Source organism: Dendropsophus ebraccatus, chromosome 8, assembly GCF_027789765.1.
Source record: "Dendropsophus ebraccatus isolate aDenEbr1 chromosome 8, aDenEbr1.pat, whole genome shotgun sequence".
NCBI classification, from domain to species: domain Eukaryota; kingdom Metazoa; phylum Chordata; class Amphibia; order Anura; family Hylidae; genus Dendropsophus; species Dendropsophus ebraccatus.
Genome location: NC_091461.1, coordinates 40,476,610 through 40,489,312, shown reverse-complemented (window position 1 = coordinate 40,489,312; position 12,703 = coordinate 40,476,610). Strand labels below are relative to the sequence as shown.

At 43.6% G+C, this 12,703-nt stretch overlaps 1 protein-coding gene across 1 annotated transcript in view; it reads right to left on the bottom strand.

Annotated features, from left to right (window-relative positions):
- NEURL1 (neuralized E3 ubiquitin protein ligase 1) overlaps positions 1–12,434 on the bottom strand; it is a 190,008-nt gene extending 177,574 nt beyond the window's left edge. The window contains exon 1 of the mRNA XM_069980235.1: positions 12,313–12,434. Within this exon, the coding sequence (XP_069836336.1) occupies positions 12,313–12,400 (88 nt within the window). The 5' untranslated portion in view covers positions 12,401–12,434. The remainder of the gene's footprint in view (positions 1–12,312) is intronic.
- Between the last annotated feature and the right edge of the window lie 269 nt (positions 12,435–12,703).

The following is a 12,703-nucleotide window of genomic DNA, read 5'->3' as shown; positions in this document are numbered from 1 at the left end:
AGCTGAGAAACCTGAGTCATCTGACAAAGGGAGGCTGGTCTAACAGGGCTTAGACCTGCCTCCCTCTTGATGATGTCATTGTCACAAAATGGCTGCCACAGAACAGCCTGGGGTCAACAGTCATTAGGTAAGAATGAGTTTACTTCACTTCCTGGTGGAGGGTTGTGGGGAGAAAAGATAGTGAAGAGGGGCAGAGAGGTGATTGAAGCATATTACAAAGTTATATAACTTTGTAACGTGTTTCAATTACTGGGAAAAAGCTTTTCGCTGGAGTACCCCTTTAACTTTGGTGACCAGGGAGCTTGCTATATACAAGACTTTCAGTATATGCAAACGTTGGCAGTGCCTCATAGATACTCACAGTAGGAATCACATGTTGCCTCTGGCCTAGCACACACTTTGCTTGCTGTGCTCTCTGCTACCCCAGCAGGCCTTGGCTCAGCGGGGCTCAGCACAGCTTCTCTCTTTACATATACCAGTAATACACTGGCCAGTTTAGCATTGGGACTCAAGAGTCATTATATGTTCTCTCTCACAGACCAATCATACCTAGAGGGCTCCCCATGCTATAACTAATCCGCACCATAGTGCATAAGACTGGACTCCCCCCAGCACCATGTTGTTCAGCCTCACAGTAACTGTAGCAATGTAATATAACATAATAATGTTATGTAACATGATAGCAAGAAATGCAATATAAAGTTTCCACAGAAAAATCACATTTGTCATCATTAAACATTTGCACAGCAAAAACAGAAATCGAACAGAAAGTATATAATATTTACAACCCCTCAACTTTTACCCACCGCCTACAATATATAGTCACCCAGTGCAAGTATTAGTATATGTCTTTTCACTTTTACTCATTTACATTCTTTGGTGGTGGCTGCAAGGGACCAGGATTTTATCATTTGGCTATGTCTACACATGGGATTTGGTGCTTAGAATAAGAAAATTGAGCTCTGGCCCCAATAAAGATATATTAAGAAATCAATCAGTGAATAATAAAAAATAAATGAAGGACAATAATGGAGTTTCATAATGGAGTTTCATAGGCACTTGATCAATGCGGCTGAGAATGTGTGTGTCATTCGAAGGCTTCACATGCAGACTGGACTTCCATTCATCAGTGCATGTCCAAAGCTGGAGAGATTCCAGCACAGGGGAGATGGAAAATATTCCCAATTTTTGTCCCTTCTGCAATGAACTATTTTTGATGGACAAGAGGACAGATCAGTCGCCAATCCAGTCACGTTTTAAGGCGTCACTGGAGCATGAATGCTCTATAAATCTCCACTATCTTTATAATAATCTCCTTAAAGAGAAACATTGCCCCTTTAGTCCCAGTCCAAGTTGTATCGCACATGACTTAGCTGGTTAGTATACAAAAAAAAAAAAATCACAAAAAATGTAACTATTAAATAACCTTAAAGGGGAACTCTTAGCAGGTTAGACGACTTTAATCTGCTGATATGTCCCTTTTGTGCAGAAGACGCCGAGGAGGAAGGTATGGATCTTACCTTCCTCCTCTTTGCCGTTCCGTTGCAGTTAGTCATGTTAGTCCAGTGAGGCTATTAGGAGCAGTGGGGGGCTGTTAGGAACACTGCTCGCCCCTATTGCGCAAACCTGCGCGCCCCTTGCTGGCCCACTCCATTAATTATCATTAGAAAGAGGTGGGCACTATGGTGGCGGGCAGTGCTCTTAATGCCCCCCCAGTGCTCCTAATGGTGGGCCATGGGGAACCCAACTTACTTCATTAGAATGGTGCCGAAGAGGAAGGTGAGACACAGCATGTTGCCGCTTCAGTATACTGAAGGTTTTATAGGTAAATGGTGGCATTAGTATCTGGACAACACCTGGAAAACAGTAGTGATGATAGGCTGAACACTGCAATGAATTATTTGGCAAGTAGTACAAGTGGCTCTACATTTGGGCACATAGAGTAGGGTCCTAAATAGGTCGCCTTCCCCCTCATGACATCATGATGCTGAAGACGCAGAAAATCGTCATGCTCTCTAAAGTAGTGTGTTTAATGCCTGTGTGAACATACTCTTAAAAGGGTTTTTCCTACAAAAGTGATTTGGATAGGCTGCCAATAAATGATCAACAGGATGCTAACACTTGGCCCCTCTTGCCGTTAAGCTGTTCTACCCATTTGTACACACTGAATGGAGACAGAAGCCTCGGCTCTGTACATTGTGTAATGCTTCTGCCAGGTTATCGTAGCTCAGCTTCCATTAAATTTTCTCTTGGAAATTACGCCAGTCTCCTACATGGCTATGCCAGGTACTGCAACTCAGACTCATTCTTTTGACTATAAGCACAATGGATACAATTTTAAAGGGGAACTATCAGCAGGTTAGACAAATCTAACCTGCTGATAGACCCCTGTAGTGCCCGGGATGCTGAGGAGGAAGGTATGTGTCTTACCCTCCTCCTCGCCATCTGGCTTGCTCACTCTATTATAATCAATGGAGCAATTGTGCCTCATAAAAAAAAAACTCAAAAGAAGTTACCAATGTAAGAAGAGCTTAATATGATCAGTCTTTTTGTATGCTCTATAGTAGTCTATAGCAAAAGGAATTATATTCTCTTCTAGCCAGGTGGACGTGCATCCTCAGCAATCCATATACTATATCTACTATTATAAATTATCGGTGGTGGTATTTCTAATTGTAACAATATACATTTTTGATCTTATATCCAAAACTCTTCCAGTTCACATTAAGGCTAGGGCGACCCATCTTACCAGGGTGGACATAACCTATAAATGCAGTTCAGCCAATGTGATTTTATTGTCTAAAAGGTGGCTGCTCACCGGATAATAGCTCCCACTGACTCTCTGCATATCACTAGTAAATGTGCTCTATTCACACAACCAGTCTGCTGATCTGTCCGTCTAATGGGATGCAGGGGTGTTGTGTACGGATCATCACTATTCACAAATGCATGGTATTTCTTTAAAAAGAAGCCTTTCCCCTTGACATACATGGCTTCATATTCTGCCTGTAAACCTAAAGAAACCTGTCAGATCTGATCAGCCTTGTTTTTGTCCCATGTAAATGTAAAACCTCAGGCATTAGTCGGCACCAGAAACTAAGAGCTGGAACATGGAATACAGTGAGACTGTACTGATCTAAGCTACTCAAGGAGTAGTATTCACTGCAAAGAGTTATACAACTGCTTCTGCTGCAGAACCTCTTGTCAACCAAAGTTATGAATCCTTCTGTCTCAAGAAATACTTATTTTATTGTTTTTAGAGTTTTTCTCTTTTAGGGAAGGTTGTTGTTTGCTTTCAGGATAATTGTACAAACTGTGGTATAGTTACCTGGCATGTTTACCCATGGAGGTACAATATACAGAAAATACATGTTTAGAAGTCTCTAACCTTACAAAACCGAAAAACCATGCACTGTATGACTGTTGAAATCCCCAATATAAGCTTCCCACAGTGCCATATTTCCAGGGGGTCTCTCTGTATCCCAGTGCTTACGCTATCATAAAAAAATAGCTTATTGATTCATATTGAAGGGATATAGTATATGAGTTTTAAAGTAGGCATATTAATTTTAAACTGGTCAGCACTACCTCGCTGTGAGCTTTCAGTGATGTTCTCCCGGCCTTCATAGGTGATATTACACCTCTTGCCTTATGTGTCCCTTAAGAGCAAACTAGGCGACCCCTTATGTGGCATCTTCACAGACCCCATGTCACTCTCTCTATCCCCATCCTCATGTGTGGTGAGCAGTGTGGCCCATTAGCCAAACTGATGTTCCCACAATGAGCAAGTCTACTGTGACCTCTAACTCATCGCTGCCCATCCCATTCCCATAATTCACATAGGCAAACTCAAGGTCTACTCAAGACCACACGCAGGTCATGAGCAGTCAGCCCCTCTGTGCCAAAAGATTTACTTTATGAACAATTTAATTTACGAACAATTAGAACAAGCCTCCCCATCCCCTTCCTGTATAGCAGCTCTGTTTTTTTTTTTTACTACTACCAACCTCTTCTATCTGACTGCTACCTGCCCTAACCGGGGGGCTGACCAATGCAATGTTCTTTTATTGCCTTTCCTTTTATGTCACCCATCGCTAACAAGCATTAGTCCATGGATAGCAACTTGGTGATTACCGGTGGGAAAGTCCACAGCTCCTTGCAGTGGTTAAGGTGAGGAGCGCACAATGTATTATACCCTGCCCCCTGGATTGGGCTAGTCCAAGGCTACTCTAGTGAATAAGATCGAATAGTGATTTCAGATCCATCTATCAGGAAGAAAAAACTTCAAAGGACCTGCTGACCAAGCTGAGCAAGTCCCACTTCCCTGCTGTCCTGCTCTGTGAAAGCTTATGTGTATGTGTTTTCTACTATTTATAAGCTATAACTATTAAAGGGCAACAATCAGCAGGTTAGACAAATCTAGCCGCCTATAGCGCCGGGGACGCTGAGGAGTAAGGTATGTGTTTTACTTTCCTCCTCGGCGATGGTCCTGCACTACTAGTTGGGGTAAAGTCAGCTCCAGAGCACTTTTAGGAGCACTGACGACCCTTGACTAACAGCGCAGGACCGGCGCCGAGGAAAAAGATAACACATATACCTTCCTCCTCAGCATCCCCAGCGCTATAGAGGGCTATCTGCAGGTTAGCGTCATCTAACCTACTGATAGTTCCTCTTTAAACATTATGGAGAAAATTTATCAAACATGGTGTAAAGTGAAACTGTCCCAGTTGCCCCTAGCAACCAATCAGATTCAACTTTTCATTCCTCACAGACTCTTTGGAAAATGAAAGGTGGAGTCTGGTTGGTTGCTAGGGGCAACTGAGCCAGTTTCACTTTACACCATGTTTGATAAATCTCCCTCTATGTATTTAGGGGTGACATTATTCTGTAAGTGACATCAATTATTTCCATCCCCCTGAAAAACAGAACAAACCAGCTGATATTTGTCTGTTAAAGTGAAAATCAGTTGAACCCACTGATAATAAACATATAAGCTGTGGACCAATATAGGAACCAGACAGCTTGGGAAGCAATGTAGTTTATTCCTGTACTTTTATTTCTCAGGTCAAAAAGCGAAACCAAAAGCGCTTTTCTGTTACTCTACAAAAACTCTACAAGCAGTGACCGGGATGAAAAATAAAATAACAGCTGTGACATTCAATACAACTGTAACCACCTGTAGACTAGTGTATTACATCTTATTAATACCGCTGCCTCCCCAATGGCTGTATATGTGGTGTTCCACCACGAGTGTTGCTATTGGTTACACCCTTCGAAAAAGCCTGTACTTATTGTGTAAAGGTGGTGATGAAGGTAATGATAGAGTTTCGCCACTAGATGTTGCTGTATTAGATATATGTATTCAAATGCTACACGGCTGAAGTGTATAAAGGGTTATTGTCTGTTTGTATGTCACATGGATCTGTGAACCTATAGGAATCTGTTCTTCTTTTCTCCTATCATCTCCCTCTTTACTTCTTCTGTTGCACTATTCACCCACTCACAGCGAACTTTAAATATGCTCAGGAAGGAAGTCACATGGGTAGAGAAAGTGCATAGGTTATTCGTGTTGAATACTGTAGAGGAAGGACGCAAGCTAGACAGCCCTCTACAGTGGTTATCCTTGGGCCCTGGCCCTCTGCCAGGTCTCCTACTCAAGTCGGTCTTAGCTAGAGCCCCGTATGGGTAGGAAGCAAGACAGAGCTAACAGTTTCTACTCAGTAACGCTACTCAACACTATGCAGTGTTAAACCCTCATAGGAGAGGACAAGTCAGAGACAACCTCAACCCACGCCGTGGACTAGGGGAGTCACAGAGCAGGACAGTATCCACAGACAGCAGTAAGCTAGGAACTCATCTAGACAGAGCAAAATTGCGATAAGCCTAGGAACTCTATCTCGCAGCGCGGTTGTCAGTAGGGAACCCTCAGCATTCCGCTCATCCCAGGTAACAAGGTCTGGGGCCTGTATCACCCTCTAGGGCGGGTCCCCCAAATCTAGTGGACATAAGGTGGTGCGAAGACCCAAAGGTCAATACACGGGCACAGGTATTCTCTACTTCTTCTTCTAAGTATTCATCTACCTCATCCTCCAACATCCCGGCAGAGCACAGTACTACTTGGGTTGAGACTCTCACGACATCCTCCTCTCTGCTACTCTGATTCTTTGTATCTCTCAAACACGCTCCACTACATTCCTATCACAGATCTGGTAAATATATTGTCAAGTGTTTGTCTGCAAGTATTATCAAGTGTATTTTCAAGTGCTTTATCATAGGGAAACGTATACTGTGAAAGCAAAGCTGTATAACTTGCTGCACCTCTGTACCTCTCAAGTAAAAACAAGTTTATTTATGGTAAAGAGACTCTGTGATTCTTCATCCTATACTGACACAGCATACATCGCAACCTTGGGACACTTCCCCATTCTGTGGGTGGCAGTTCCGATAGTCCGGGAGGGTCACTACACCACTCTGGCCATTCGTGACTACACTATCCCATGGGACTCCGCAGCAACCCGTCAGGACACTGACCACAGGGGAAAAAGATACAACCGGCCTTCTAAACTAAAAGCAGGTGTGCAAGCACAACTTTCTGCCCAGCCAGCACTGGTGTCACGAGACAATACCTCAAGGTCCGGTTGTATCCCAGCCAATCACCACGGGAGTGGCGTCACAAAGAACCATCTAGCAGGTGATCAGTCAATCCTCCAACACAACGTCACCAGGGGCTCACACCACATATACACTGTGCTCAGTGAGTGCCGTGTATACAGCTCAGCAGGCGGCTATAAGGCCTCCCATCCCTGCAGTTATTGGCAAGTAGGGGCTGCTGGGCCATATTACATACATGTCACATGGCTAAAAATAAACTCATCAATGACTATAAAGTGCTAATAAAACACATAAGCTGCAGGTCTGAACATGAATTTTTATTAAAGATATATAGGGTAATAATAAACAGGGTCCTACAGGCTGAGTGGTATTCTGCCTGCTCTATGGACCTACAGAGTTAATTTTTTATGTCACTATCATCTCTTTGATAATATAATGAACATAACAGAAAGCTGTATCCTCATATAGGATGCATTGTGCTTAGTCCCATCTCTGCTGGCATCAGCTGCATCTTGTTCCTCTGTTACTCCATTAGAGGAGCTTGGCAGGAGAGTTGGCTTCCAGTTTCTTCTAGTGTTCTCCTCACGTTGCATAGTGGTTATCGGCCTCCCCTCCATAGGACTAGGTATTAGCTAAAGCAGGATCCTAAAGTATAACATATTAGAAAATGGATAAAATACTAGTTTCTTGTCTCCAGGCTGTGAGGCCTATAAAGCAAACACAGGATAACAGCAAGTGGAAGCCAGACCCTCTCTCCCAAAGAAGCAGCGAACAACTAAAAAGATTACTGTTAGAGATGAGCGAGCATGCTCATCCGAGCTTAGGGTATTGGGGTACTCGATGGTACTCGTTACTTGGACGAGCATGTCACGATACTCGAGGAAATCTCATCGTCCGTTTCCTGTAAGTTTGGGCGCTTTTTCGCAGCCAATAAACATGCAGGAGACTCTTTGGTACATCCTGCAATAACGTGGGACCCATACATGTCGATAGCAGCGATTGGTTGGCCAGATCAGATGACCCTGCCATATAAAACTCGGCGCCGGCAGTGCTCGCTTCAGACGCATGCTGTGAGAGATCAGGGACAGAGCTGCTGCTTCTCAGGGAGAGTGTCAGTGTAGGATTTAGCGTTCCAGTAGGCAGGGTATATACTAGCAATACAAACAAACAGCCCTTTTCACGGCTTCAAATCGTTTTTTAATAGTATTACAGACTGCTGGCTGGGACTTGCAGTGCTGTTACCACGATTTAATCAGCACACTGTGGTGACCGGCTGCTGGCTGACATTAGGTGTTGCATACAGACCCCTAAGAAGTGTTCAGTGTACTCTTTTTTTGATTTTGGGGCTGGTGGTCCTGCTGTACTACATTGTATTTCTGGGATTTGTAGTACATCCTGCATAGCACTTCACTGCTCATTGGAAGGGGGTATCACAGTGTGTATCTAGCTTCAGCCAGTACCAGATTGTACCGTACAGCCCCCCCTAAACTCGTGGGAACTACACAGTATTGCTGGGATTTGTAGTACATCCTGCATAGCACTTCACTGCTCATTGTAAGGGGGTATCACAGTGTGTATCTAGGTCCAGCCAGTACCAGATTGTACCGTACAGCCCCCCCCCCCCTAAACTCGTGGGGACTACACTGTATTGCTGGGATTTGTAGTACAAAGCCCCTATATATTTGAGCAGATAAAGCATCAGATTAGTGACATCAGAGCTGTTTATCATCCACATGGGAGGGATATTTCATTGATGGTAGAAAACACAGTCTTTGATTCTAAGGGGGGGAGGGGCTACTGAAAGCTTATTGCCCCTAACAAACTAAAATCTCCTTGTTATAAGCTCTGTTTGGCAGCAAAGAGAACATTACTGCAGTTTAGTCTAGGAAGAATTAGAAAAATTAGAACTTCCATAGCGTTGGACCTAAACTTTCTAAAATATATTTAATAAAACATGTATTAAAGAAGACCTGTCAGTATTTGTGGCATGACTGTTTTAGAAAACACATTTATTTTTTGTCATGAAATGGGTTGTGCCTTTCCCCTTTTACTTCTCCTAGATATTTTTGAATAAATTGACAACTGTCCGTGACCATTCCTCTTTGTCATGGGGTGTGTTGTCTGATACGGGAAGCACTGATTGGACAGTATCAAAGTACAGTATGATTTAAACTTTTATTGCGGGAGGGGCTTTGGGGTAGTGTATTAATGATTTTCACTTTTTTTTAAAACACATTTTTGAGTCCCCCTGGGGGACTTGTACACTTCGCTTCTTTACACTGATCACTGCTATGCCGTAGGCATAGCATTGATCAGTGTAATAGGCTTTCTGCCCGTGGCAGACTCAAGACGAGAAAGCCGATCGGACCGCACAGAGGAAGGTAAGAGACCTTCGGCGGTCCGATACAGCGATCGGGACCCCTGCAGTCACACTGCGGGGGGTCCCGATCGGTAAGTGACAGGGGACACCCCCTGTCACTTACACTTTAAAGCCAATCGCGACGTTTAAGGGGTTAATGACACGGTGCAGCGCTTCATAGGAAAGGATGTACCGGTACGCCCAGGATCGTCTGGGCACAGTAACCTATGGCGTACCAGTACGTCAATAGTCGTCTACGGGTTAACATTAATGGGGTAGTTAACTGAAAATGTTTTTCTTTCATATCAACTGGTGCAAGAGATTTGTAATTAACTTCTGTTAAAAATATCAAGTCTTCCCGTATTTATCAGCTGTTGTATGCCCTGCAGGAAGTGGTATTATTTCCAGTCTGGAGAGCAGGAGAGGATTTCTATGGGGATTTGCTACAGCTCTGACAGTTCCTTACATAGACAGAGGTGGCAGCAGAGAGCATTGTGTCAGACAGGAGACAAAACACCACTTCCTGCAGGACATACAGCAGCTGATGAGTACTGGAAGACTTGAGATTTTTTTTAATGGACATAATTTACAAATCTCCTGCATCTTTCTGTCACTAGTTGATTTGAAAGAAAAACATTTTTGGTCATCAGCCCTTTAAACAGACAGTCCTGCTGACAGATCCTATTTACACAGTAAACCATGTTTACAGGTTTCACATCATTTCTGCAGAATACGTCTCCTTTTTTGTCATTGTTCTTAGAATTTATACATTTTAGAAATACAATTAGGATGAATGCAATAGTAATGGTGTGAAGTGCGGCAAGCATAGAATTAGTATTCCCTACACAGCAGAAAATCATAAATATTCTCCAATATACAGCTCTGACATGGGATCTGTCTATCTGAAGGAACGTTCTGCCTGTAAGGAGACTTCTGCTCCAGCGAAGCTTGACTTACTGTAAATCCTGTCTTTCACAATTCTTTATAGTGTAGGTTTATAATTCTGTTTATGATGAAGTCATTCTCCAGACTGGCATGAATATATATACAATGTATCATTTTATACAGTGTATTTGGAACACTGTAACTCAACACTATATCCTGCTCAGTATTAGGAGTCATGCAATATGGATTTATGTTATACAGATCCATAATATGGTATTTATAGCCTACAAAACCTCTGATAAACTACCTCACTGAGGAATTTTATCACAGCATACAGAGACCTAGAAAGTCCATAATACAGACCTATAGGGACTCCATGTGCCACTATACCTGGCCTGGACTGGCAGCAGTTCTGTATACAGGGGGTGGTTTTTAGAATTGGTTACAATGGGGCAATATGGAGTTGTTTATATGTGGCACATCTATTGCAGAAGATTCTGAATGCAACAATCTGCACACATGGTGCAAACCCACTCACTGGAATATTTCTGCAACAAATCTGCCAAATGTGAACATATCCCAAGTCTAAGTAACCACTTTTTGACTTCATGTCCACAATAGCAATAGATGCATACTTTGTTTTTTTAAGGGGTACTCCGAGCTGGGGGGCTTTTTTGTCTATGGCCGGGGAGGTGGATAAGGCCAATGACGTCCCTTTACTTCCCCGGTTCCAGCGCCGTGTTCCGTATCGCGCTGCTCCGGTCCGCGCTTACCGGCCGCTTCCTGGTCTCTGATGCGGGCTTGAGACGTGACATTTCAAGTCCACTTAGCCAGTCAGTGGCAGCAGCACGATCCGGGACACGGTGCTGTAACCGGGGAGGTAAGGGGACGTCATTGCCCTCATCCACTCCTCCCTGGCCATAGGCAAAAAAGCCCCCCAGCCCAGAGTACCCCTTTAAGTAATAAATACAGTGGTACCTTGGTTTAGGAGTAACCTGGTTTAAGAGCGTTTTGGTTTAAGAGCTCACAGTTTTTCAAAATTGTGACTTGGTTTAAGAGCATTGCTTTGGTTTAAGAGCTCCCTGTACTGGGTGGGAGGGCGAGTGGAGGAGGGGCATGGTCTGCATAGCGGGGTCTACAGCACTGTACTCTGACCCAGGAAGTCTCCCTCACCTTCCAAATCATGGCAGATCCACTTCAGGCTGGGGCTTGTATCAGGGGACAGGACTGTGGAGGTAATCTCTCCATAGCTGTAACCCCTCTCTCCCCGGACAGAGAGCGCTGCATGTATGTGCCCACATCTGCCCTGCTCATTCCTTCATGCTCCCTGCAGTCTCTGTCCGCCCTTGTGTTTCCCATCCTCTCCATCACTGCACAGTAACTTATAATATCACATATTCTGCTGTTTCTGAATGTTTGTTTCATTTGTTTTACATGTTATTCAGAATAATAAATCATTATTTTTGGGGTGTGGAGCCAATTGTCTGCATTTCTATGATTTCTTATGGGAAAATTTGCTTTGGTATAAGAGTGGATTTGGATTACAAGCGCCGTCCCTGAATGAATTATGCTCGTAATCCAAGGCACCATGTACATGATAGTATGGAAAAGCATATAGGGAAAAGAAACATAACATAATTGCCATAGCTTATAGAGCCGCAATAATCAATGACATATGATAGAGAACACCTCAAAGAAGTGATATCAGGAAAACAGATAGAGGAGGAAGAAGGGACCATAGCAATAAGACAAGTACAGTATGTGAATTACTGTCCTACAAAGGTCTGCACTACAAAAAGCATTCACAACTTTGTAAAGTATAAATTTACCATACGCATTTAAGTTGACACCAATACAGAATACTAATTCTGATTCAATAGATCCCATTGATTTCTATGGGATTCAAGTCTCAAGCATCCGATTGTACCGGTGGAGATTTAAAAGTTAAAAAACAAAAAACAAAAAACAAACTAAGACTTCCTATAACAAACAGGAAGTTTCACATGCAAGTATAGTAAAAATGGTAACAAAGAGACCGAGGATTTATCAGAGAGCCTTCCAGGCAGAAGCGTCACAGTAAATTATCCAGTGATATCCAACCCTTTGAATGCACTATATTTAGACAAAGAAATTCAGAAGCCGCTGCTCCGCAGGGAACATCTGGAGCGTACACCTGTAGGGCTCTATTGATGGGAATTCCAGCAGTTGGAGATCATTACGTCTCTCCGGCAGTGAAAGGGTATCTAGTGCATGTGTGCAGCTAGACATACCGAGGTGCCGTAGCAGAGCTGAGTGCGCCTTTTGGCACATGTCATTGTCTTATCGTAATGTTATCTGTGACGTTACATAGGATTTCATGTAAACCGATGAGTTATGGCGATAAGAGTTAGGTGAGAAATTCATCAATGCTATGCCTGTATTAGTCCTATATGAGCAGCATCAGTCTTATGACCTACCTTTAAGGTGGTGCTGATGGACCCTGTGGATTCTGGTCTGGCTTCCTCTGGGGAATGTAGGGATGCTGCTGGACAAACTGTTACCCATGGCATCCGAATGTAGCGCAGGAGCTCGGAGAAGGAGGAACGTGCCCAGGGAAACGCAGATCTGCTGCTGACAATCTGTTTGTAGCTCCTTGTATCATCTAATATCTCCTTTTCTGCCACAGAGGGACTTGAGACCTCACTCCCCCTCCCCTTTGACTGTTATTGCTAGCTGCTGTTTCTCCTCTGTGATTTGCTTTAGATCCTTCGTCTTTATTATTTAGATGCCCCCACTTGGCAAGGACTATGGGGACTTCTCCAGCATGCTTCCTCCCCTGTGCCCTCACCTAGCAGAGCTGCCTGCTAT